The sequence below is a fragment of the Ursus americanus genome, chromosome 6 (assembly GCF_024610735.1).
Source record: "Ursus americanus isolate L20-20 chromosome 6, mUrsAme1.1.p, whole genome shotgun sequence".
Lineage (NCBI taxonomy): Eukaryota > Metazoa > Chordata > Mammalia > Carnivora > Ursidae > Ursus > Ursus americanus.
In genome coordinates this window covers 25,970,329-25,997,306 of record NC_142132.1, presented here as the reverse complement: position 1 = coordinate 25,997,306, position 26,978 = coordinate 25,970,329, and the positions used below count along the sequence as shown (strand labels likewise).

At 42.3% G+C, this 26,978-nt stretch overlaps 1 protein-coding gene across 10 annotated transcripts in view; it reads left to right on the top strand.

Annotated features, from left to right (window-relative positions):
• The window catches only part of GBF1 (golgi brefeldin A resistant guanine nucleotide exchange factor 1), a 115,970-nt gene that overhangs the window by 69,224 nt on the left and 19,768 nt on the right, over nt 1–26,978 (top strand). For 2 of the 10 annotated variants that reach the window (XM_045802970.2, XM_045802968.2), the window contains exons 4-12: nt 14,286–14,417; nt 18,921–19,039; nt 19,579–19,687; nt 20,175–20,235; nt 21,479–21,533; nt 22,253–22,351; nt 25,203–25,350; nt 25,685–25,908; nt 26,438–26,603. In XM_045802970.2, coding sequence (XP_045658926.1) covers nt 14,286–14,417; nt 18,921–19,039; nt 19,579–19,687; nt 20,175–20,235; nt 21,479–21,533; nt 22,253–22,351; nt 25,203–25,350; nt 25,685–25,908; nt 26,438–26,603 — 1,113 coding nt within the window. Of the gene's footprint in view, nt 1–14,285; nt 14,418–18,920; nt 19,040–19,578; nt 19,688–20,174; nt 20,236–21,478; nt 21,534–22,252; nt 22,352–25,202; nt 25,351–25,684; nt 25,909–26,434; nt 26,604–26,978 lie in introns of all 10 variants that reach the window. The other 8 variants (XM_045802969.2, XM_045802967.2, XM_045802974.2 and 5 more) reach the window with 5 other exon arrangements.

Below are 26,978 nucleotides of genomic sequence, written 5' to 3'. Positions count from 1 at the left end.
CAGACGCTTACCCAACTGAGCCACTCAGGCGCCCCCAGTTTGTATGAATTTTAAGATACACATAGATCCCCATAACTACTGTGGCAATCAGGATTTAAAAGAGTTTCATGCCCCAGAAAACTCCCTCTTATCTCTTTGTAGTCACCCCCCTCCTCCCCCCCTGTCAATCTTTGATGTATTCTCCATCACTACAGTTTTATCAAGAAGGTCATAAAATGAAGTCATACAGTATGTTACTTTTGAGACTGGCTTCTTTCACTCAGCATGTCTTCATCTAAACTGCTGCTCGAGATTGTTCCCTTTTTATTGTTGTGTAGTATTCCATCGTGTGTATGTACCATAGTTTATCCATTCACTAGTTGAAGGACATCTGGCTTCTCCAGTTTGAGGCAATTTTGAGTAAAGCTGCTATAAACATTTGTGTACGGGTTTTTGTGTGAAGAACAGTGGTTTGCATTGCTCTAGGATAAACACCCAGGAGTGGGATTTCTGGGTCAAAGGGTAAGTGTATCTTTAGCTTCATAAGAAACTGCCAAACTCTTTTCCAGAGTTTCCGTATCACTTTGCATTTGCACCAGCAATGAGAATTCTGGTTTCTCCACATCCTCTACTTGGTATTTTCAGTACTTTTATTCAAGCCATCCTAATAGGTAGGTAGTGGTATCTCCCTGTGGTTTAAATTTGCCTTTCCCTGATGGCTAGTGACACTGAACATCTTTTTCATGTGCTTATTTGCCATCCATGTATCCCTTTTGGTCGATGTGTCTGTGTTCAAGTCTTTCCCCCATTTTAAAGATTGAATTGGGGGCGCCTGGGTAGCGCAGTCGTTAAAGCGTCTGCCTTCGGCTCAGGGCGTGATCCCGGCGATCCGGGATCGAGTCCCACATCAGGCTCTTCCGCTATGAGCCTGCTTCTTCCTCTCCCACTCCCCCTGCTGTGTTCCCTCTCTCGCTGGCTGTCTCTCTGTCACATAAATAAATAAAATCTTTAAAAAAAAAAAAAAAAAAAATAAAGATTGAATTGTTTGTTTTCTTACTGTTGAGTTTAGAGACTTCTTTATTTATTCTGGATTCAGTCTTTTATTGGCAATACAATGATTTACAAGTGTTTTCTCACAGTCTGTAGCTTGTCTTTTCAGTCTCTTAATGGTATCTCTCATAGAACAGACATTTTTACTTTTGATGAAGTCTGGTGTATCAATTTTTTTTCTTTTGTGCATTGTTTTTGGTGTCGTATCTAAGTACTCTTTGCCTAATCCCAGGCCACAAAGATTTTTCCTATGTTTTCCTCTAAAATATATGCAGGTTTATGTGTTTTGTTTACATCTGTGATCTATTTTGAGTTAATTTTTCTGTAATGTGTGAGGTTTCCGTGGAGGGTTTTTGTTAGTTTGGTTGGTTTTGGGGGTGTTCTGGGGGGGAGGGCGTTTGCGTATGGATGTCCATTTGTTCCAACATCATTTGTTAAAACCAGTGCCTTCTTTAGACCATATTCTCCTCAGGACTGTGCCTTCTTTAGGAATGAAGGAGTTACAGAGGATTCTTTCTTGGGTTCCTCCTCTCTTTCCAGGAATCACCCTTGTACTCCTCTTCCTTATTTTTTTCTGAGTCTTTCTGATTTGGGGTTTATTTTTAATGCCATGTAATGGAACACTTATTATTTGTGAGTTGACTGAGCAGAAAGTATTTCATTATAAAGTGGCCATCCATCACAAGAAGGCATGTGGGCTGTAAAAAACAGTAACTGTGCGCTCTGGGTTGGATTGCAACTTTACCAGAATAATGCAGCTTTTGTATTTTGTTCAGTTGGGATAAAACGAGAGACAGATAGACAGATATTGTTGGGGAAACAGGTGTTGGCTGAACTTGGGTTCTGTCCCATGTTTTCTGAACATGGTTGTTTCCCAACACTTTCAGGATTGCTCCTCCAGATTCAGCTGTCTTAAAGGTTCCCTGGGTACCTTTCAGAACAAATAATGTGACTTCTCAGAGTACTGCTGTTTCCAAAAATGTTCTTGTTCATTCTCGAGCTCACAGACACATCTTTAGAGACAGCAATGGCAAGTGGTTAGAATACTTGTCCTGGCCCTGATGGGTTACATTTTTGATGCCTTTGTTTTCCCCATCTGTAAAATGGGAAATGTATATTGATGTCAAAATCTTGAGCCCAATAGCACAAAGGGTGACTGAGGCAGAATAAGATTCCTTAGTCCTGTGTCACTAAGAATTTATGATCTGCTGCTGTAGAAACCATTTTCAGCTGTTGCATAAAAGTGAATAATAGGATTCTGTACCCTTAAGGGACAGGGAAAGACTGCTACCAGTCCTGTAATTGATACTGTTTGGGGACTCTGATTCTTCTCCAGAAGTTTTGGCTGTGGACCCTTCAGGCTTTTCTATATCTATAGACTTTGCTAATGTCAGTTCAGAATTTAGTTCTTTTTTATTTCCTTTTACTTCCCCTTCAGGGCCCCTAGAGGAGACCTGACAGGGTGGTAATTGATAATAAACCTATAATTGTCTTCTCTTCTTGCTGCCATCAAACACTGGAACATTTTTACAAGACTATGAGAGGAATTTGGATTGAAAAAGTTGCTCCAAGTGTAATGACTGCATAAAGTTGGGGTGAATTGTTCTCTTTTAAAGTATAGCAACAGAAGTTTTTAATTTCTCTTGGGCTTTCAAATTGCCTGCTTAAGTTTGGTCTTGGTCTTGTACCGTGTATGCAGAAAACAGCAAGGCAGACTAAAAGGACCAAGAGTAGCTCTGGCTTGCCTGTATGTTACAACCTAATTGCTTTCCTTTCAATATGTGCCAATTTCCTCTAGAAGGGAGAAAACTAGTGTTTATAGAGTTGATACACATCAAACTTTGCTCTCAGTAAGACAGATGGATCAGTCTGTCCTCGGGCCTCTGCAATACATTTGAGGCCAGTCCCTGTGGGCCTCATTTAGCCCTGCCAGCCTTGTTAAAGGGCCCTGACTCTTCCTCTTGGATTAGGAGGGAACCTGGGCAAACCTGATGCTTAATTCGTGTGGCAGTACTAAAATCAATAGCAGTGTTTAGTCATTGCATAGGAGGAGGAAAGGTAGAGAAGAAACTTCAATTCCAGAATAGTTGAGTTTTAAATTTTTATTTGCCATTCAACTCATGCCGTTAATAAATATATCTAGTAGTAAACCTGTATCAGCAATAGCATAGTATAATATTAAAGAACATAATACAGTATGTAAGAGCATGGACTTTGGAAGCCAGAACAGACCTGGCTCTAAATTCTGGCTCTTTCATTTATTGTGTGATCTTGGGCAGGTCTCTTAACCTCTTAGCACCTTGGTTTGTTTGTTTGTTTCCTTGTTTCTTTCTTTCCTTTTTTCTTTTTTTTTTTTTTTTTTAAGAGAGAGCGAGTGGGGCAGGAGGAGAGGGAGAGGGAGAATCTTAAGCAGGCTTCACGCTCACCAGTGCGAGCCTGACACGGGGCTTGATCTAACCATCCTGACCCCGAAATCAAGAGTCAGACGCTTAACCGACTGGGCCTCTGAGGTGCCCCAAGTCTTGATTTCTTTATCTGTAAAATGAAACAGTAATACTGTTTCTCAAGGTTATTGGGAGGATAAAATAAATAATCTATGTGTAACAATTATGCTTAATAATCTGTGTAGCTGTTCCTGATGTCTGAGTCGAATTAAGGTGTTTGTCCTTGGCGATGGAATAGGATTCTTCTTGTAAGGGTAGTAGATAGCAGCTCCTAGCAGCAAGCTAAACTGGCTGTTCAGGTTGGTTTGGCCATTGAGAGCTAGGATTAACCTAAAAAGTGAATACTTCCTGAAGAGTTTTTTTAACGGATCAAGTATTAGAAATAATTTGCCATTCTTAGTGTAGGTGGTTGGTACCATTATCTTCTGCTGGCCCATGGATTCACCTTGTACCTAGATGTGGTAATGATTAACCCATCATCATATTTTGTCTCTTAAGGATCATAATATCAAAGATAATCGACCCCCCCCCCCCCAAGTCTAAAGGCGCCTTGAGAAACTAAGCATTTGGGACAGATCTGGGAACTGTTAGATGATAGCTAAGAAAAGAGGATCTACTGCTGGGAGCTTAGACAAACAAACTGGGCTTGCTTTTCCCCCAGGCTTCCTTTGTAACAGACTGTCTGCATTCATGTGCACTTACTCCCAAACTGTACTTTGCATTTTATAAGTTTTAGGAATCTAAAGGAACCATAAAGAATTTAGTTAAACTACCGCCGCCTACCACCACCTTCCCTAGGAAAACTCTATGGATGAGGAAACTATGGGCCAGAGAAGTGACGTGTTTTGCCTGAGGCCGCATAATTAGTGATAGGCCAGGACTGGGCCAAGTGCATTTCTGTATTTTATTTCTCCTGTTGTATAGAGCCAGGTTGCAGAGGCTTATCTGGGTTTGACCCCTAAGCCTGGAAGGTAATACAGTTCTCTGAAAGCTGCCCTTCAGCAGTCTTCCTTCAAGTCAGTTCCTGAAGTCAAGCCTAAATCCCCACCAACCATTGGATGTCTGGAAATAAAGGTATGGCAGGTGTGGCAAATACTCCAGGGGCTTCTGGCTTTACCAAAGTTTAGTTTTGCTCATCCTTTGGACCATGACTTTTGATGTCCTCTAGTGACCACAAAGAGCACAGCTTCTTCCTACTGAACTTAACAGTATCTCAAAAATTCCATTTGTAGATCACCCCCAGTCTTACTTTGACTTTAACCAAAAATATTCCTGGGTATAACATAGTCAGAAAAGTAGAATATGAGGACCTGACACTTTTTCCTAAAGTAAAATGTCCAGGCATAAACAGAAAAGCCAAAAACCAAAAAGCTTTTTATGCTCAAATAATTTTGTTCTGTGTCTCTGGATACAGAAATATCAAGAGGGGTAAATGAACTTGACTTTTGTTTATATCATGCTCTGATTTATTAGTCTGTTATACATGACCCACCTTGTGAATGATGATATTCTGTCTCCAGGAACATGAGCCAGTATTTGCAGGATGAAGAGCAAGGATAGGAGCAGGCTGGTGACCCTCTAGAAAGCAAGAAGGGAGAAGTAGGCTCTAAGGGCAAAAGGGTCGAGACAGGCATTTCTGAAGCCAAATGGTGTTGAAATAATATACCACAGGCCTTTTTCCTTGTCAGCGTAATCCAATTGAGAATGCCCAACCGCCCCTGACAAGAGTCACTCAGGAGTGAAGAGCTTCGCTACCAGGGAAAGCAGCTTATGTGTGCATTTTGGCTCAGGAATGTGCCAGCCCAATGCTGGCCAAATGAGAAAAGGCTGCTGCAGGCTGGAGAACCCCAGCCTCCTGGGAGGATAGTGACTGTTCCCCTGTAGGCTAAGAAGAGAGTGTTCCCTTTTGTCTAAGGGCAGTGCTTGATGCCACATGTCGAGACCTTTGGCATAGATTATCAGTGAGGGTGGCAGCTCTGACGTAAAAAGAGAAAACAGTGTCAGGATTCATTCCCTTTTGGACAGGTCAACTCATCATCTGGAAAGACAAGAGACGGGGGACATCTGCAGATTCTCAGGTTGATGTTGGGCCAAACTGAGACTTCTCTGTTTTAATATCATACTGTAGGGGGTTGAACTCCCTGCTCACTGCTGTTGAACAGAGTATGAGGGGAATATTACCAAGACATCTCTAAAGGGTTTCACTTTGCTTGGTATTGAAGTGGTTCATGAGCTTCTCCAGAAATAGTTTAATAATTCTTGTTGTAATTGTTCTTATTCAGCGCCAATTAGCCAGAAGTAGGACTCGGATTTGGTTTTAGAAGCAGGTGGCCTAGTCCTAGAAGGATCCCAAGTGTTCTTTTTTCAGTGAGGAGTTGCATTTCCCCCTCCTTGTACTCCTTCCTTTTTTTCCGTCTGGTCTTGGAACATGAACCAGTCACCTTCAGAGTACCCCTCTACCTGATCTGCACTCTCTGTTTACTGGACTGTTTGTGCCTTGAAGTTGACAGCCTTCCAGGGCGGGAATTTTGGCTGCTTGGCAGCAGTGTCAGATGTCTCCTTGGTTGTGAAATTATTTCAGCCTGCTTACTATGAGCAGCATCATGGCACCTTTCCCCTGAAGGACTCAAGCAGCTTTTCTCACTCTTCTTAAGAAGATCTAGACAATTGAATCTCATTTGCCGGGCAGGCTGAGCCAGGAGGCAGAATACCAGAAATTTTTCTGTTCTGGCTTTGTAGGAAGCAGTGGAGTTGAATAGCTAGGAGCACAGATTTTAGAGTCACATGAACCTGGATTTGATTCTCATTTCCACCACTTGTTAGTTGTACAGTCTTAGCTGGTGGGTAGATGTACTTGATCTTCAAAATGGGGATAATTATGAAGCGAGAAGGTATATGAAGTGCTTCTTAGCACATGGCATGGCACAAGGTAATAAATAGTAGCTGCTATTATGATTGTTATTTTTATCTCTTCTAAAAGGAGGATGAATATTTCAGTCATTGTTTAAAAAAGGGAAGCCTCTTCCTTTTTCTGATAACTGTGCATACCTTGGAAAAAGCTGAAACCATCAGAAATTAAAAGAGCTATTCCAAATTGCACCATACATAAATAACAACCACTAGTTATCTTGGTATCTGTCCTTAATTTTTATCTCTTTTAAGGTTTAGTAATCAAAGATAAAAGGTTGCCTTTGAAGTTTTTGATATTTACTTAGATCTTAAGAAATAAAACTGAACTGGGGTGCCTGGGTGGCTCAGTCGTTTAAGCGTCTGACTCTTGATTTCAGCTCAGGTCATGATCTTGGGGTCGTGGGATTGAGTCCTGCGTTGAGCCGCACATTGGGCTCCACACTCACTGTGGAGTCTGCTTGTCCCTCTCCCTTTGCTCCTGCCCCTACTCGTGCACTTGTGCTGTCTCTGTCTCTCTCTCTCTCTCAAATAAATAAAATCTTTAAAAAAAAACAAAAAACCACAACTTAAAGTAACTTTTACAGTATTAAGAACCCTGGACTGGGACCCAGAACTAAAAAACTAGAATAATAATATCTTAATTATATCTTACACATTTACTGTATTCTGTGCATTGTACAATATATTTTACATGCATTAAATGAAATAATTCATGTAAATTACCGAGCACAGTGCCTGACATACTAGTATATGCTCAATAAATGTTAGCTGCTGTTATTTATTTTTAAATAAAATTTATTTTAATTTTTTAACACATATTTGACAGGTGATAAAATACAGGCTTTGAAAAATTTAGTATCTATCACACACAGCCATTAAGTTGCCCAGCTGGAATCTAAATCCTATTCAAAAGCCCATGTTTTCACCTAGTGCCCTCAACTTCTAGTCCTGGTTCTAATACTAACTGGCTTTGTAGCATTTTACAAATTACTTAACCTTTCTAAATCTTTTTTTTTTTTTTTTAAGATTTTATTTATTAGTTTGAGAGAGACAGAGCACAAGCACGGGGAGAGACAGAGGGAGAGAGAGAAGTAGACTCCCTGCCGAGCTGGGAGCCCAACAAGGGGCTCGATCCCAGAACTTGGAGATCATGACGTGAGCCAAAGGCAGAGGCTTAACCATCTGAGCCACCCAGACACCCCAACCTTTCTAAATCTTAATTATCTCATTTGTAAATTATTATTTTTAGGGCCTATATTAGCCATAATATCCTACTTTTGGAGGATTTTCTAGAATGGCCAGTTGAAAATTATGGTTTATTTTTCTAGAGCACTGTTACTCAAAATATAATCTATAAACCATTTTAGGTTCACAAACTGCTGCTTCGTATGTGATGGGATGTATACAGAAATTGAGGGAAAGCATTTAGAAATTTTTATTATAACATCTTGACAGTAATTTTTATATGTTTGATTTTAATAATAAAAGAGTTTATATATGTCTTTGTTTTTAAAATTTCATTCTCTAGCAGTTTGTTTTATTGTAGTTTATAAAATGATGGGTCTGCAATGGATTGACATAAAGGAAAAAATAAATAAATTGGCCCTAACCACAGACTGTTCGAGAAGCACTATTTTAGAGGATCATCTGAACATCTTAACAGGATTTTGAATTGAAATTCCAGGGCTGTGTTTTTTGTTTTGTTTTGTTTTGTTTTTTAAACATGTTTACAAAGAGGTACCTCTTAAATCATAAATGTCCTCACTAGTGTTACCCTGCTAGTAGCACAATCTCCCCATTACCACCACCAAAAGCTGTAGGGGGTGTTCCTGTTAGAGTGTCTCTGATGCTCCTAGCAATCAGCATTTGAACCTAGAGAGCAAAACTCCAATTCTGCCTAAACCAAACTCTTGGAAAAGTTAATTTTATATATCTCAAGTCTCTTTTTTTTTTTTAGGGGTATGGGAGTGAGTGTGATAGTAAAGATTCCTGGTGGGTTCATTAAAAACCCAGCTCTGGGGTATCTGGCAGGCTCAGTTGGTGGAGCATGTAGCTCTTGCTCTCAGGGTTGTGAGTTCGAGCCCCACATTGCGTATAGAGAATTGCCATCACTAAGTCTCCATAAAGCATCGATTCACAGGATAGAAGTGCCAGAAAGAATGTGTTTTAGCAGTCATAGATTCTAACTACCTAATTTGACAGATGAGCTTGGGTGTCATATGCCTTCCTGTTGGTAATAGTGAGAAGTAGTGAGATTAATGATCCCTTGTCCGTTGACTGGATTATATACTGTGCTAGGGCCACATCCAGAGCCTTCAGAGAGTTCTCTATGGGACTCTGTCCAAGCCTTTGTATGATACCAGTCCTGCCAAATTCAGGCCTCTCATTGCCGTAGTGAGCTTTCACCTTATGAAGCAGAAGATTAGCAAATAAATAAAATCTACCAATATATTAAAAGAATAATATACCAATACTAAGTGAGTTTTAATCCTAGGAATGCAAGGATGATTCAATACCTGAAAATCAATTAATCTACCATATTAACATTCTAAAGAAGGAAAACCACTTGATCATATCAATTGACGAAAAGGCATTTGATAAAATATAAAATCTACTTGTGATAATGAACATTTACAAAAAAACTTACGATTAACATCATACTTTACAGTGAAACACTGAGTGAGTGCATTTACCCTAAAATTGACAGCAAGGAAAGATGTCTACTTTTGTAGTACTGGAAGTCCTAGCCAGTGCAGTGAGACAAGAAAAGGAAATAAAAGGCATGTAAATTGGAAGGGAAGAAATAAAACTCACTGTTTGCAGATAACATAATTGTCTGTGTAGGAAACCCCAAGGAATCTACAAAATCAAAAAATCCTAGAACTAATAAGTGAGTTTAGTAAAGTCACAGGATATAAAGTCAACACACAAAAATCAGTCACATTTCATCTTTTTGGTCTTGGCTGCACAAATGAGATGATGAAGGGGATAGCATTTGGAAAGTGGCACAATAGGGGCGCCTGGGTGGCACAGCGGTTAAGTGTCTGCCTTCGACTCAGGGCATGATCCCGGCGTCATGGGATCGAGCCCCACATCGGGCTCCTCCACTATGAGCCTGCTTCTTCCTTTCCCCTGCTTGTGTTCCCTCTCTCGCTGGCTGTCTCTATCTCTGTCGAATAAATAAATAAAATCTTTAAAAAAAAAAAAAAGCAGCACAATAAGACGCACACATTGTGTCACCGCAGTGGCTCTAACGCCTGCCACCTTCAGAAGTCAACCTGTGGGGGTGCCTGGGTGGCTCAGTCATTGAGCGCCTGCCTTCAGCTCGGGGCATGGTCCCAGGGTCCTGGGATAGAACCCCGGATCGGGCTCCTGCTCCGCTGGGAGGCTCCTTCTTCCTTTCCTGCTCCCCCTGATTGTGTTCCCTCTCTCACTGGCTGTCTCTCTCTCTGTCAAATAAATAAAGAAAATCTTTAAAAAAAAAAAAAGAAGAAGAAGAAGAAGAAGTCAACCTATGGCAAATGTGGCAATCCTGCCAAACAGAAGAGAAATATAACTGAAGTGCCAAGATTAAAAGACAAAATACCAGGGTACCTGGTGGTGCCATCAGTTAAGCATCCGACTCTTGGTTTTGGCTCAGGTCGTGATCTTGGGGTGGTGGGATCGAGCCCCACATCTGGCTCTACGCTCAGTGTGGAGTCTGCTTCAGTTTCTCTCTCCTCCTTCTGCCCCTCCCCCTCATGCATGCTGTCTCACACGCTTTCTTGCTCTCTCTCTCTTTCTGTCTCTCAAATAAATAAATCTTTAAAAAAAGCAAAACCGAAATCCCACTGGGACTGGTTGAATGAAGCACCTAAAAATTGTATACTGCAGATTCAGGCATGGATTCCATGAAGGACAACACCTAAGCCCAAGAGGGCAGCTGTTGCAGCATCCAGTTCATCCTAAGGATTTCAGTGATTGGTCACACAATACATGTTCTGATTTAAAACAACAACAACAACAACAATCAGTCACATTTCTTTATACTAAAAATGAACTTTGGAAACTGAAATTGAAACACAATACCATTTACAAACACACCAAATAAAATATACGTCTGACAAAACATAGAATCGGTATGCTGAACTATAATACAGTGATGAAAGAAATTAAGAAGCTGTAAATAGACTACCATGTCCGTGGACTGGTAGGCACAACTTAGTAAAGATGGCATTTCTTCCCAAACTAATCTATAGACTCAGTGGAATTCCTCAAATTCCCAGCAAGATTTTTTGTAAATATAGACAAATTTATGTTGAAATGGAAAGGCAAAGGAACTAGAATGCTGAAAGCAGTATTGAAAAATAATAAAGTTGGAGGGATCATACTACTTGATTTTAAGACTTAGAATATAGTTAATCAAGACAGTTTGCTTTCAGAGAGTTAGATACACAGATCAATGGAACAGAATAGAGAACCCAGAATATACTTACAAAAATAAGGCCAGTTAATGATTGGCAAAGTGCAATGACAATTCAATGAAGAAGGAATTTTTTTTCAATAAATGTTGTTGGGACAATTAAACATCAGTATGCAACAACAACAACAACAACAAACCCCACAGAAAAACCCACAAAGACCCTCCATGGAAACCTCACACATTATAGAAAAATTAACTCAAAATAGATCACAGATGTAAACAAAACACATAAACCTGCATATCTTTTAGAGGAAAACATAGGAAAAATCTTTGTGGCCTGGGATTAGGCAAAGAGTACTTAGATACGACACCAAAAACAATGCACAAAAGAAAAAAAATTGATACACCAGACTTCATCAAAAGTAAAAATGTCTGTTCTATGAGAGATACCATTAAGAGACTGAAAAGACAAGCTACAGACTGGGAGAAAACACTTGTAAATCATTGTATTGCCAATAAAAGACTGAATCCAGAATAAATAAAGAAGTCTCTAAACTCAACAGTAAGAAAACAAACAATTCAATCTTTAAAATGGGGGAAAGACTTGAACACAGACACATCGACCAAAAGGGATACATGGATGGCAAATAAGCACATGAAAAAGATGTTCAGTGTCACTAGCCATCAGGGAAAGGCAAATTTAAACCACAGGGAGATACCACTACCTACCTATTAGGATGGCTTGAATAAAAGTACTGAAAATACCAAGTAGAGGATGTGGAGAAACCAGAATTCTCATTGCTGGTGCAAATGCAAAGTGATACGGAAACTCTGGAAAAGAGTTTGGCAGTTTCTTATGAAGCTAAAGATACACTTACCCTTTGACCCAGAAATCCCACTCCTGGGTGTTTATCCTAGAGCAATGCAAACCACTGTTCTTCACACAAAAACCCGTACACAAATGTTTATAGCAGCTTTACTCAAAATTGCCTCAAACTGGAGAAGCCAGATGTCCTTCAACTAGTGAATGGATAAACTATGGTACATACACACGATGGAATACTACACAACAATAAAAAGGGAACAATCTTGAGCAGCAGTTTAGATGAAGACATGCTGAGTGAAAGAAGCCAGTCTCAAAAGTAACATACTGTATGACTTCATTTTATGACCTTCTTGATAAAACTGTAGTGATGGAGAATACATCAAAGATTGACAGGGGGGAGGGGGGGTGACTACAAAGAGATAAGAGGGAGTTTTCTGGGGCATGAAACTGTTCCCAATTGTCACACTGTCACAGTGGTTACAGGAATCTATATATGTGTTAAAATTTATAGAACACTGTACCAAAGAGAGTTGGTTTTACCAAATTAAAAAATGCACATGGCTCTGGAAGTGTCAAACCATGGCTGTGAAATTTCCCTAGTCTTTCACCATGAAGGAAGACATGAAGAAAATATAGTTATAGCAACTGGATGAAAGCTCAGAAAATGTTTCCTTTCCCACCTCTTAATTAAAGATTATTTTTCCATCTAAACTTTTATATTTCAACTATACTAACCATGACCATATTTTTAAAATGACAGTCCAAATCATATGTAATAGTTAATGTTTCTAAAGCAGAAAGACTAGATGACTTTACATTTTTTAATATGCTTTACAAAAGTATTTTATATATTTCAGTTTTTCCTAGTATTTCTATTTCTTATATCTCAACCATCTACCACCTCACACACACAAAGGTTTTTCCTGCAAATTGTACATCTCTAGGTGGGGGTAAGTGGGGGATAAGAAGCAGGTTTTATACAGCTGATGTGATCACTGTACATACAGGCTTGGAAAATGCTACCCAATCTGCCAATTAATTAAAGCATTAATCTTAGGAGCAGCCGGCCCAGGGAATGTTTACTCAAAGAGGGGGGTGGTAGGAATCGAGTGGGAAGCTCCCTACATTTGCATGAAAATGAAGGTACTTAGAAAACCCAGCTTTCTTTTGTCTCTAAAGGTGGGCAGCCTTAATCATGTCCCTTAATCTTTCTGAGCAATTTAGGAAGCCTTTTAGTGAGCTGGTCTCTGAAAGATGAAAGCAGTGCAGACTCTAGAAAAACAAACTCTATAGAGAGCAAGGCCACTGCAGTGTAGCTTCTTAGATCTGGAATGAAGCCTTCTAAATTCAGGAGTTTGTGCTGGTAGTTAGAATAGATGTAATGGTTTCACAAGTTTTCAAACCATGTGTATAGACTGCATTCAAATCCCAGCTCTGCTTCTTATTAGCTATGTGATGTGGGACCAATCATGTAGTTTATCTAAGCCTTAATTTTCTCATCTGTAAAATAAAGATTATGAATTGCTCCTTCATCTCAGAGCAGTTAGCCCTTTGCTTTGCTCTAGGCAGAAAGGAAGCCAAAGAGTGGTTAGGATCTTCCAAGATTACAAACTGTCTACAAGAGTAGGGACTGCGCAGCCTTTTGTTCTTTTGAGGGTTATTTTTCATCAAGGGAATAGAAACCTCAGGGTTTTCCCTCACCTTCCTGGGATGTACTACATTTTTATCTCTAAGAGAAGTGACCTTGACCATAACAGCAAAAGAGGTAAAGGCGGTAGCTCATCCTGGGACCTCTTTGGCTAACTTGAGATGAAGTTGATCTGTGTGACTAGGTGGAGTGGTGAAAAGGACATGGAAAATTGACCCAACAGTTAGTATTTGGTGATATTAAAGAATAACTGTTAATTTCTTAATTATGGTAAAAATATATATATAACAAAATTTACCATCTTGGGGCGCCTGGGTGACTCAGATAGTTGAGCATATGCCTTTGGCTCAGGTCACTATGTCTGGGTCCTAGAATCAAGCTCTGCGTCGGGCTCCCAACTCAGCAGGAAGTCTGCTTCTCCCTCTTCCTCTGCCTCTCCCCCTGCCTGTGAGCCTTCTCTCTCTCTCTCTCTCAAATGAGTAAATAGAATCTTTAAAGAAAAAAAAAAGCCCAATGTGGGGCTTGAACTCCAGACCCTGAGATCAAGAGTTGGATGCTTAACTTACCGAGCCACGCAGGCACTATTGCTTTTTTTAACTGTGTTTTTGTGAGGTTTTTAAAGATTGATTGATTGATTTGAGAGAGAGAGCTCAAGCAGGAGGGGCAGAGGAAGAGTGGGGGAGAGAATCTCAAGCGGACTCATGCCGACCCTGATGCTGGGCTCCATCCCATGATCCTGAGAACACAACCCAAGCTGAAACCAAGAGTCAGACGCCTGACTGTACCACCCAGGCACCCGGATACTGTTTTTGTTTTTTTTTTTTAACTTCTTAATCTTTGAGCTACATACTAAAAATTTTACAGATAAAATGATACAGTGTCTGATTTGATTTAAAGTAATCTAGAGGAAGAAGATTGACCCAGTAACTAAGAATTCTAGCCTTATGGCACAGATAAGAAGGGCCTTTTTCTAGGATTTAGCTTTTGTCAGATGGCATCCCTTCATTTCTGTTTCTTTTCTTGCAGAACTCTCAGAAATTGAGCCCAATGTGTTCCTCCGTCCATTTTTGGAAGTGATTCGCTCTGAAGATACCACTGGCCCCATCACTGGACTGGCACTCACCTCTGTCAACAAATTCCTGTCCTATGCACTTATAGGTAAAAGCTCAGGCCTGTTGGATGACCACAGCACTTCATTTCCTGCCTCTCCTGGGGTGGTCAGGCTTTAGGTAGTGAGCTGGTGATACTGGAAGGTTTCTCCTAGCCATCTGTTTCCTTGTAGGAGAGAAGACTATTATTGGTTACTCATCACGCTAATTGACTCAGGTTATGCAGAGTGGGGAGGAGGGGGGGTTTCCTTGGGACCCTGCTTTCTTTATGCTTTGGAGGGAATTAAGGGTATGGTGCCTTTGGAGGTTTGGTTTGGTTCCTTTTTAAAGTTATTTTTCAAATACGGTGTATGCTTATTTCAAGAAGATAAACAATAAAGAGGTGACTAAAAGAAAAATTAATAGTTTCTTCTCTCAGTGTTCCTTCTTCCTTATGTAAATAATGTTGATAGGCTGGTTTGAATCTTTCTATACCTTTCTCTGCATGTATATAAATATATGTAAAGTACCATTTAAAAATAGGATTATATACTATGGATTTTCTTTTTTCACTTAATAGTATTAACTTAGAAAGATGTTCATGATATAATTATCCCTCTGACTTATTCTTTTTCCCCCAGTTTTATTGAAATATAATTCACATATAATATTGTATTAGTTTAACGTATACAACGTAATGACTTAGTGTACATATGTTACAAATGATTACCGCATTAAATCTAGTTAACACTCATCACCTCATATAGTTTCAAATTTTTTTTCTTGTGATGAGGACTTTTAAGATCTACTCTCTTAGCAACTTTCAAATATACAATGTAGTATTTTTAACTATAGTTACAGTATTATACATTATATACCCAGAACTTATATATCTTACAACTGGAAGTTTGTATATTTTTCTTTTATTATGGTAATATATAGAATATAAAAATTGTCATTTTAATCATTTTTAAGCATATAATTCAGTGGCATTAATTACATTCACAGTGTTGTACAATCATCATCACCATTTATTTCCCAAACTTTTTCACCCCAGAAGAAACTCTAGTCATTAGGGAACAATACACCATTTCCCCTCCCCTCAGGCCCAGGTAAGATTTTTTTCTTCCTGTAAAGCTGTGTAATTTCCATAGTATAGATACATCAGTCTTTCTTTTATTGGGTTGTCTTGGTGGCTCAGTCGGTTAACCGGCTGCCTTCAGCTCAGGTCGTGATCCCAGGTTTCTTGGATCAAGCCCCACATGGGGCTCCCTGTTCTCTGCAGAGTCTGCTTCTCTCTCTCCCCTTCCACCCCCCCTGCCCCTGCTCATGTGTGAGTGCTCTCTCAAATAAATAAGATCTTTAAAAAAAATCTTTCTCTACTAATATTTAATATTTAGGTTTCCTATTTTGAGCCACTATAAATAATGCTGAAATAAGCATTCTTGCTCATATCTCCTTATTTATTAATTTTCTTTTGTATGACAGATTCCTGTACTTGAAATTTTTGGATTAATGGCCATGTGCATATTACATTTTCATAGGTACTACCAGCTTGCTTTCCCGGAAGATTATAGGATTTATACTTCCAACAGTAATGTTTGAGAATTTCCATTTCCCCACCCTGTCATCAGCACTGAGTTTAGCAGTATTCTTCATTTGTGCTGATTTGATGGGTGAAAACTAGTATTTTATTATTTTTATTTTTTTAAGGTAAACATTTGAATAACTCCTTTTGCTCTTATTTTATTGTTTGTTTTTCTTATTAATTTGTAGGAGTTCTTTGTATAGTGGGGATATTAACCCATTGTCTATCATAGTATTACAAATATTTTCTCCCAGTCTAGCCCAATTATTTTATCTAGTCCATTATCTCTGAATTTGTTTATGCTGTCTTTTTTGGATTCCTTTTTAGTTGGTCTTGTCACTCAGGATCCTGAATTCCTTTTCCCCTATTGCTAGCCCATGTGCAAGGGTGAGGAACATAGAAAACAGGCAGCTGTCTTTGTTTCTAAGTAAGGAGACAAGAAAAGAGACAGCTCAGACTGTAGCTAGCCGGGGGGGAGGGGGGAATAGCTTCAGTTCAGGGCAAGAAAACGCTTTTATCTTTTCTAGAAAGTGGGATTTGCTTAGCTGAATCATTCAAGACCCTTAGCAGAAATCCTAGTGCCACCTAGGTTCTGAAGAGGGCCATCAGCCTCTCCAAGCACCCTAGTCCTAGCTTCATACTTTTCCTAAGCAAAAATCAGGCCCAGCTACTTCCAGCCTTGCCCTGAGCACCACCTGCAGGTCATCTCTCTCCATAGCCTCCAGCATCCGCCCTCTGTGCTTCTTTCCTTTGCTCTCTTGCGGTGTTACTCTCTGCCATTCCTGGGCTTGGCAGACAAGCTTGTCATTGGAGACCTCAGGCCAGCGGGTCATTGGAGTTTCCTGTGGTGGGAAAAGAGAATGCTGGAGGTGGTGATTACAGTGAGCATGAAAAAGGGGGCAGGAAGGAGTGTATGAAAGCCAGAAGGCAAAGGAGTTGAGATTGGCAAGTTTCCCTGCAGTCTGCTCCAGAGTGGCCAGAAAAGGAGGACATTCTAAGGAACGGGTCCTGGGGAAGACAATTCCTACTAAGTGAGCCCAAACCAAACAATCTTTTGTTTAGGCTATCCTAGAAGAAATCCTCCTTACCCCTCAATCCTGTGACCCAAGGCTTCTGGGATTATTTTAGGTCCTACTCCAAGGATCAGCCTTTTGTTTGGTCCCACACAGCTGCCAGACCAGGATTTGTGCTACTGATTGCCTGGCAGGCTCTGCCTGTAGTTCTAAAAACCTGTCATTCTTACCTGCCTTTTTAGAAGATTAACTTTGCTACTTCATTCAGACTCAGGATAAGAGCTACAAAGAAATCAGTTAAACTACTTTAACAAGGGAGATGACTGAAAAACGGGAAGAAATAGACCCCGAGGAGCCTTGTGAGGTGGGAGCAAAACTGCCATTCACTGAGCTCTGAACCACCGCACAACACTGAGGACCTGGATTTCCTATTCAAGGAAAGGTCCTGCAATGGACCCTGGAGGCGTAAATAGAGACGGTCCGGCGGGGCTGTGAGAGAAGACTCAGGCCAAGGGCCTTCAGAGTATGGGATTTTCTGAGTCAAATGGGAGAAACATGGAGAGTTGGCGTGATAGAAAGAGTTGGGTCAGCTTTATACTATGTATCATCATGAAATTGGCTTCCTTTTGCATGACCTCTAACTACTCCTGATGATGCTGAGTAGGGCCATGCTGTAAGGATGAATTGAGTCTTTAGCCAGGTGTCAGAGAGGAACCAGGACAGAAGAGAAAGATGAAGATCACTTAAAATTAATGAAAGTCTTTGGGCTCATTGTTTCAAGGGAAATGTTCTGGTTTCTGAGCTATTCCCCTGAGCTTTAGGCTCAGGAACTCTATTAATTTCAGGTACCAGGAAAGAAAATGATAAGATTTCTTTTAATTCCCACCGCTTAATACTAGGAGGTGCTCCTGTATTATACCATGCCCCCTCTGGAGCAACGTTTTCTGTCACTTGCAAAGCTTTTCATGTCCCTGCCTTTTTTTCCTACTTATGTTTCCCTTTCGAGGATAACCCAGGCAGTTCTGCGGGACCCTTGTAGGCCTTGATGGAGGCCACTTCTTTGGCTCTCCTCGTGGATATTTAACACATGAATGGGAGCAGGTTCCCCCTTGGCAGCATTTGTGTCAGTTTGCAGCATGGCGCTTGTTGTCTGAGCTAGTTTCTCCCCTCTTCTTATTCACTGTTAAAATTCTCTTCCTCCTGCTCCCCAGTCAGCCACCCTCCAGTCCTGTTTAGTTTGTCTTCTTTCTCTTCTAATGCCTGTTTAGTTAAGCTGACAAAATGATTCTTTCTTCAATGTCATATTGTTTTAAATAAGAATGAAACCAAAGCAGGAAGGGGTCTCTGATTTGTTGTAATGTGGCACCCAGATTTAAGTATTGGCAGCAGTGACTGTCCATTTCTTTCCCCTACCTCACTTGTACCTGAGCACAAAACTCTAAAAGCAACCAGAGGGAAATGTGTTGAAAGAGAACACATGAACAGTGAAAGGCTACAATGTTGGTGTTCAAAGGTCTGGTCCTACTTGGCCCTTGTTGTGGGCCAAAAACTCATATTTCTAGGCCCTTCCTCTATGAAATGAGTAGCTTTACACCAGTGATTCCAAAGTATGATCCCCCTGACCAGCAGCATTAACTCCTCCTGGGATCTTGTTAGAAATGCAAATTCTCAGGCCCCACTAAATCAAAAGTTCTCAAAGCGGGCTCAGCAATTTGTATTTTTAACAAGTCTTCTGAGTGGTTCTGATATATGCTTCAGTTTGAGAACCACTGTTTAACACAGTGGGATTTGTGCTTAAGAGCTTGTTAAAGCCAGTTATGGGCAAAATTCTCCGGTAGTTCCAGTAGCCCTGAGTTAGGAAATTGGAGAGGAGAAAAACAAAGTCTCTGAAAGCAGTCCCTATACAGGATATCTTGCCTTTTCTGTCTCTCCTTGCCATACCATTTAGTCTTCCCTTTTTTTGTTGGAGCAGATCCCACTCATGAGGGCACAGCAGAGGGCATGGAGAACATGGCAGATGCTGTCACCCACGCCCGTTTTGTGGGCACAGATCCTGCCAGCGATGAGGTTGTCTTGATGAAAATCCTTCAGGTAAATGGAGGGGAAGAGCAATTAGGCTAATGGCCAGGAGCTGGTGCTGTCAGCTCTCCTTACCCAATCCTTACCCAAGTCCGCCGGCAGCATGACTGTGTTTTGACTCCACTGGGGCTTAGGGAGCTACTTTGTTTCCAAACAAGCAGCTCCGGTACCCAAAGTAAAAGCTTTTTCTAAGGAAATAATTAAAAGCCTTAAATGAATTGATATCAGATACTGGAAGCCCTTAATATGCTTGTACCTCTGGCAGACCGTATCTGCTGTCCATCTGTGGGGCTTGTGGGCTAGGGCTGGAATGAGTGTTGAACTGTGTCAGGGTCATACAGAATAAAGGCACAGTTCCCAAGACAAGCTCCTGGGAGATGCCCCCTACCAGACTGAAGTGAGGTCAGCATTCTTGCTAACCTCTCTTTCTCACCCCTGAGTGCTTCCATAGGAGACTACAGGAGTAGGAGGCAGCTTCTCTCCCCTCAGGTGCACCCCACTTTACCCAGCCTGCTTTATTTATCACTGCATATCCTCTTTCTTCCTGATAGGTACTGCGGACTCTGTTGCTGACCCCAGCGGGTGCCCACCTAACCAATGAATCTGTGTGCGAGATTATGCAGTCTTGCTTCCGGATCTGCTTTGAAATGAGGCTCAGTGGTAGGTGCTTGAATATTGGGCCTGTCATCATTTCTAGGGCCAGTGTCCATGAGTATAAATATAGGATGCTGTCTCTGAACCCCAGAGAGGTAGAAAACTCAGGACTTCTCCATTACCTACCTTGTGGAGCCATAGGGGTCTAGATGTCTTTACTTGATTATTATACAGCTGTGCCAGGGCAGGAACTGGGATAGATCCCTGACTCAGCCGAGGTACCAAATCTTCCTCCCTTGGGGTTTCTGGGATTGACACTAGCCTGCAACCCATGAAAACACATCATTGTGCCCCCTCCTTTTTTTCCCCTGACTCAGTAGTGCCACCTAGTGGGATAGTGCTGTTGTGGCTGCCAGGCTGAGCTGGAGCTGGTTTTAATAAGTTTGGCATAATCCTTAGTAAACAAGGTTTGGAGGGGAGTCTGCTCTGAGAAGCCTCCTGATAATAGCACAGCAAGTAATGACACCTGTGTTATTTGTTTTTGCCTGTGCAGAGTTATTGAGAAAATCCGCAGAGCACACTCTCGTAGACATGGTGCAGCTGCTCTTCACAAGGTAAACCTGCTGCTGTTTGCTTCAGCCCGGCTGCCCAGGCCTCTTGAGCCTGCCTACTTCCACACAGCCACTTCAGGGACCTGGCCAACCCCACAGCCACTTCAGGGGCCACTGGGATTATGGATGGGGGTAGTTCTCTGGGTCCAGGGTTACTGAACAAGGGAGAAGGAGGAGGGAGCTGGCTTGGCCTCAGAGGGAGGCAGAGGGTTATTTGATCTGGGCTGACAGACCTTGTTCTGCTTCCCAAACTTGTGTCTGTTTCTGTGCAGGTAGCAGCTGGGAAAGGGAACCCAGAGAGGAAGCCAAATATAAGGGAGCCTGGAATAGGGTGCTGAGCTCTGTGAGGAAGGACCAAGGCTAGGTTGGCCAACCTTGTTTGCCCAAACTGTCCCGATTTTAGCACTGAATGTCCTGCATCCCTGCAAACCCTTCAGTCTCTGGCAAGCCAGGACCACTGGTTACCCTAGTCAAGGCCCTCAGTAAGGACCTAGGAGGCCTTTTCATACTATGCCTAACTGCCTGTTTCCTATACCTTTTTTATTTTTTAATAGACTGTGAGAAGAGCTGACTGAGGCAAGGGCTTTAAAGTCTCCTTAGGTGATATTAATAATGGGGATGGTTATGCATCAGTAGGGGCTGGATTTATATGGGAAATCAGTGTACCTTCTGCTCAATTTTGCTATGAACCTAAAATTGCTCTAGGAAATAGTCTAGTTAAAAAACAAAAAAACTTCCTCATGGGATTCCATTTTTGCTCTCAAATCTGTAAGTAATAATTCTTACTATCTACAGACTAGATCTGCCCCTGGACCCTGCTGCAGAGTGTTCTTATTCCTCAGGCTCAAATTTTTTGGTTTCAAAAACTCAGCCTACCTTGAACTCTTCACTCTTTGCCCAGTCTCCTGGGGTTTTGATGGACTGCCCTCTTCCCCATCTTGTGGCTTTCATCAATACTTGTCAAGTAAACACAAGTAGGAAGGAATCAGTTTAGGATGAAAAGAGCCACCATACTCCAAGGGCACTTAGTCACCTTGCCCTGGTGACTACCTTCTTTTTAAGAAAGTGTCTGTGTTACAAGTCCCCCAATTTCTTTCTTTGTTGAGGCTCTCAAAGCTGCTTCTCTTCCTAGCTTTTCCTAAGAGACAGGGCACGCTCTGGCCCTGAGCATCTTTGGGCTGTGCCTGGCATGCAGGGGAGATTTGTTATTATCCCTAATGACAGTCCATGGGATTCTGTCTTATAGGTTACCTCAGTTTAAAGAAGAACCCAAGAACTATATGGGGACCAACATGAAGAAGGTATGACCTGCTGTCCCTTATCCAAACCTTGGTCTCCCAACTTCAGTGTTATGGGGATTTTCCTGGATACCCCTACTTAGCAAAAACATGTTTTTGCCTATACAGGTCTGCTTGGAATCTAGAAGTAGCTGTCGTTCCTTTAGTGAGAAATTTATTTTTCCCCAGATACCTCTTCTTTCCGAACCTTTCCTTCCCAGCATATCTTTGTTGACCCAACACATAAGCTGGTGAGCCAGTCCTTCATGGAAACTTGGTGAGGCCGATCAGGTTGCAATAAAAATGTATGTTGATAAAGGTGAACATCCTGCCATCCCCTCAAAGCCCAGCTTTGTCAGCAGGTAGGAGGCCTAAGGACCCTATGCCCTAAGTCCCACCCTAATGCTGGGTTAGATTAGGCTCACACTTGTGCTAGTCTCTGTTAACGAGACAAATCAAGCCTGACTCTAGATCAGAAGGTTCTCAAACTGCTAGAAGAATGGTGGTGAGAAGAATGGCCCCTTTCTATCTTGAACTGAAGTCCTAGACTTCACAGGCCTCTGATGATTCTACTTGCAGCCCTAAGAGGTTCTGCCCATGGAGATGAACCTTGGCTATTCGGTGTATGCACCTGACCTTCCTTCTCCCTAGCTCTCCATCCCCATTCCTGCCCTCTGCCCTGTTGGCGTGTGTCTGAGTTTATGTCACTTTGTTTAAATCATTCGTTTGCCTGTCTTTCACAGATTTCTCCATGTCTCCTCAACAAACTGGAGCTAAGTAGTGGGGAGCAGACCAAAGCCCTGAACCAGTTAGAGAGGGTACTACTCTTTAAGAACCTCAAGGTCTCTCTCCCTCTCCCTCTCCTTTCCCCCTTTTAAGTTATTTAAATGTACGTGTGTGTGTGTGTGTGTGTGTGTGTGTGTGTGTGTGTGTGTGTGTGGTGTGTGTATACACACATACAACATCTGGGTCCCATTTCCATTGTGCAAAGCACAACTTACGCCTCCCTAGTAACACAGCACGGCTTTGGAAGTGTTGCATGTGGTTGTAGCTTTGCAGTGTTGGCAATTTTCCTGGGGCATCTGGTTGCCTGGAGGCAGAAGGAAGCTTTGAACTGGTGATATATCATGTAGTTAGTGAGCCTAGGTAGAGAACCTGGGTCCTGCTGACATCTTGTTAGGAGGTTTAATATCTACCATTTCTAGGGGAACTATGAGGGACCTCTAAACAAGGCCCTTCCCTCTTTTACCCTCTCCCTGTCTCAGAGCTGGCATATAGAGCTTAAGCACAGTCTTGACTCTATCTGGATACTTGAACTGGGTTTGGAGGGAAAGGATAATCCATCTAGTTGGGGTCTTTTTTCCTTAGTTAACATTAAAGGACCTATTCCAAGATTTAGGACTCTAGATAGATGGGAAGGAGCTGGATAGCCCAAGTCGTTGAAGATAAAAAGAACTAGGTGTGTGTGTACACCTAGCTAGATGGTCCATAGGCCTGCATTCTGTTTGCATGAATCATGTCAGTTTTCACTTGTGTGCTTGACTCGTCACAAGTTGCATTTCTCTTTAGTAGCTGCCCAGCATTTTGCCATCATTATTAACCTAGGACCTTTCTTTGTAAAGCTTATACTGCCCTTTGGAAATACAGATATATGGATAAGGTGTTGTAGGGTTCCATGAACACATACTGCCCACCCCCTACCTTAGAACCTCAGGACAGGGAGCATAACAGGAAACATAACAGGGAGCACAGTTCTATGGATAAGGTGTTGTAGGGTTCCATGAATACCTACTGCCCAGCCCTGTCCTTAGAACCTTAGGACAGGGAGCGTAACTGTACTTTTTAAGGGCTGAGGCATTTGTGAGAACTGGCAGCCTCTCATCTCCTACTCCAGCCAGGAGGCAGAGAATACTAATTGAAATGATAAGGTTGGAGCTAGCTTTGCAGAGGTTAGAGAAGGAAACAGGAAGGACTAATCCTAGTGTAGGAAGGAATCTCAATGAGTGACGGGCTTCTCAGTGAAAGTAGAACCACTGGGAGTCCCTGAAATTGGGAGGCCACCTAGAGAGAAAAGATAGCTCACAAAAGTGGATCCAGATGTTAGTACTTTTTGGACCTCAGTAACAATTTGCCAGTAAAATCAGGAGGTTCTTGTTTTCTCTCATTGATCTCTTGAGCTTCTGGATGGTATATTTGGCTGACTCTTAACTCCCAGAACATTCTTTTTACCATGAACTTGCCACAGATGAGCTTCAGTGGTTACTGGAGAAAGCACCCTGGTTCCTGTGTAGCCACAGCTCTCGGAGCACTTGAAGCTCCATTCTAGGCATTTTACTGTAGGCATTTTGGAGATGGAGGGACAAGAAATGTAAATCCAGTGTGAGGCTGTTGCTATGTTAGTAAGAGCTGGGTGCAGGGCTCAACTCTTGGACCTCTTTCCTTTCTGGGTGGAGCTGTTGGTAAGGAAGGAAGAATTATGTGGTTTCTAACCAAAGGGTCAATGGTTACCCATGTTCAGGAGGGCTTGGGGGAGGTGAGGAAGGAGGCCTATCCTCCAAGTACTAGAAGGAATTTAACAAGCCAAGGATAGCATGAGTATATTCAGCCTTTAGAAAGAGGCAGGGAGGAAAAATGCTTCTACTCTTTTAGAGGCGTTCTGATGGTTCCTGGACCATTACTGTTGCCCAGTCCAGGGATGGTCCATCAGTCTAGGAATAGTATGGTGTAACTGTAGAGGCACTGGTTTCAGACCCTATCAGAAGGCACCAGGACCAGGAAAACAAAATGGGCCTAAACAAAGTAGCTGTGAGCTTAGGGTGAGAAAATACATAAAAACTTACATCCCAGAATAGTTCCCACAATGGGTTTTAGAGATTTTCCTTTGTGACTAAAAGGAAGCTATATGGAAGTGGAAATACAGCAGGAGAGAAGGACATGAAATAGAGCAGAGGTCCAAGAAATCAGTAGCCTTACCATTTGAAAACATAAAATTGCATCTAGAAAGACCCAGCAGTGAGAAGAACAGGTTTGTACAAAAATTGGGATGTACCAAAATTGGGAGCAGTAGAGATCAGAGCAGCCACATGACATGACCCTCCATCCTTAACTCTACAAATCGGCTGGGATACCATTCCTTCCTTACCTCTAAGGAATGAGCCTTTGACCAATCTGATGCAAAAATTTCAGAGAGCCAGGAATATGTTTAGGATCTAGGCCCAGTTCACAAAGCAGTGGGAAAGCTAAGAATGTGACGGGGAAAGTATAGGCTCTCCTAGTTGGATAAGAACTAGGAGTAGGAGGCTGTGCTACACGCAGTGGAACAAGGCCCAGGAATCCAGGACCTATAGATCTGAAGCTTCGGGTAAAGGAGCCTCTGCCCTCACCCTTTCTGCAAGAGGATTAGGCACCATCTACAGGACTTAGGATTGCCACCCAGGACTCAGGGAAGCAGAGTAATGTGTGACCAGTCTAAAAGTAGAATGTTTAGGAGTCTGCCAGGCTGACCTGTGAAGTGGCAGATGTAGAAGCCAGGTTAGAGGAGTAGGAATGTCTTCTGATGGTCTAGATTTTTCCTGTGGCACAGATGCGGCATATAGGCTGTTTTCCAGGGACCAGTAGGAATAAAAGAAGGGAGCTTTCTAGGGAAAGAATCTTAGTTTGAATACCAGTGCTAATGAAGTATGCTATTTCCAGCTGAAAATGAGAGCAGGAGGCATGAGTGATTCATCCAAGTGGAAGAAACAGAAGAGATCCCCCCGGCCCCTGCGCCATATGACCAAAGTCACATCAGGTTCAGAGCTGCCCACCCCCAATGGAACCACCTTATCCTCTAACCTCACTGGTGAGTGCCCTGGGTTGGTTCCTCTGATTAGAATAGATAGAAGAAAATGTCCTTCCTCTCTTGGGGATTTTAACATTGAAAACCAGCCAACCGAGGGGCTTTGGTCTTTCTGCTAAGAGCAAAAAGGGAATATTCCAGGTCTGTTCAGACTGACCATTTAGCATTTCTGCGGTGACTTAAGGTTGTTCTCCTTCCAGAGGGACTCTGACTACTTTAGAGACCACTGTTTACAGAGATTATTATGCAGTCTAGGAAATAGAGCCCCTGGGGCAAGGAGGGGATGTGTTTCACACAGAGTCTTTCATCTTCAAGCCTTACTTACTTTGCTTGGCAGGGGGCATGCCCTTCATTGATGTGCCCACTCCCATCTCCTCTGCAAGTTCAGAAACTGCCTCAGCGGTGGTCAGCCCCTCTACAGACAGTGGCCTGGAGTTCTCCTCACAGACCACCTCCAAGGAGGACCTTACTGACCTGGAGCAACCTGGCTCTCCGGGGTATAGCACAGCTACAGAGCCTGGCAGCAGTGAACTAGGGGTTCCTGAGCAGCTTGACCCCCAGGTATGGCTTTGATTTCTAAAGGCCCCTCTCTAGTCTTCTCCTGTGGGAATTGGCTGGATCCTTTGCATCCTTTATCCAGGCCTTGGCTCAAAAGGTTAGGGTAAGGGGTTATTTCTTGTTTCCTAGAATCAGCTGTGCTGTGTAGAAAATCCACAGCATAACTCACTGTGAGAGGTGGCTCATGGGATTTATGAAGTCGTGTATACAGGTAGTGCTTGGCAAAGGTGAGGGAGATGGCCATAGCTTTGTCTGGAAGGTAATGATCTAAATCCTGAGCCTAAGAAAGCCTCTGTTGCCTCTAGGGTTCGAGTCATTTTAGGTCACTGATGCCTCAGGAGGTGCTTTCTGAGTCTTTCATCATACTCTGCCCTGAGCCATCTTGCATTGTGCATTGATTCATAACCCACTGAGCTAGCCCTACACCTGCAGTCTATTAGAGACACTTGGAGCCTAGGCACTTCAGGGGAGTAAGTTCCAAGTTGCTCTTGTTTCATCCCTCTTCCTGTCCCCCTGCTACTGGTCATAGCAGGAAGGGGTCCATGTGGAAAAGGCCCAGTCAGCATCCGTGGAATCCATCCCCGAAGTGTTAGAGGAGTGCACGTCCCCTGCTGACCACTCTGACTCTGCCTCTGTTCATGACATGGATTACGTCAATCCCCGGGGTGTGCGCTTTACACAGTCCTCCCAGAAGGAAGGTGAGTTCTCTCAGGCAGCCTCTGCCTATTCACCTCCCCCATCCTACCCACTAAGTGTCCTGAGTCTAGACCATCTTGGACCCAAAGTGCCTTCTGATCCAGGTTCTAGGCCATTTTCTAGTCAGGAAATGGATTCAAGACAGAGGACTGTTGGCATGGATGGAGTTCTTCTCTAACTTATACAGAGAGGGACTTACAATGAGAGGGAAGAATAGAAAGCTTGGGACTTTTGATAGAAATTAGGGTCATCAATTCTGATTCCCTTCAATAAGTGAGAGTAACCTTCTTACCTCCCCAGAAAGAAAACATTTTTTTTTTCTTGAAGAGAATCACTTATCTGAAATTGCCTTGTATAATGCAGGGCAGGCCAGGCCA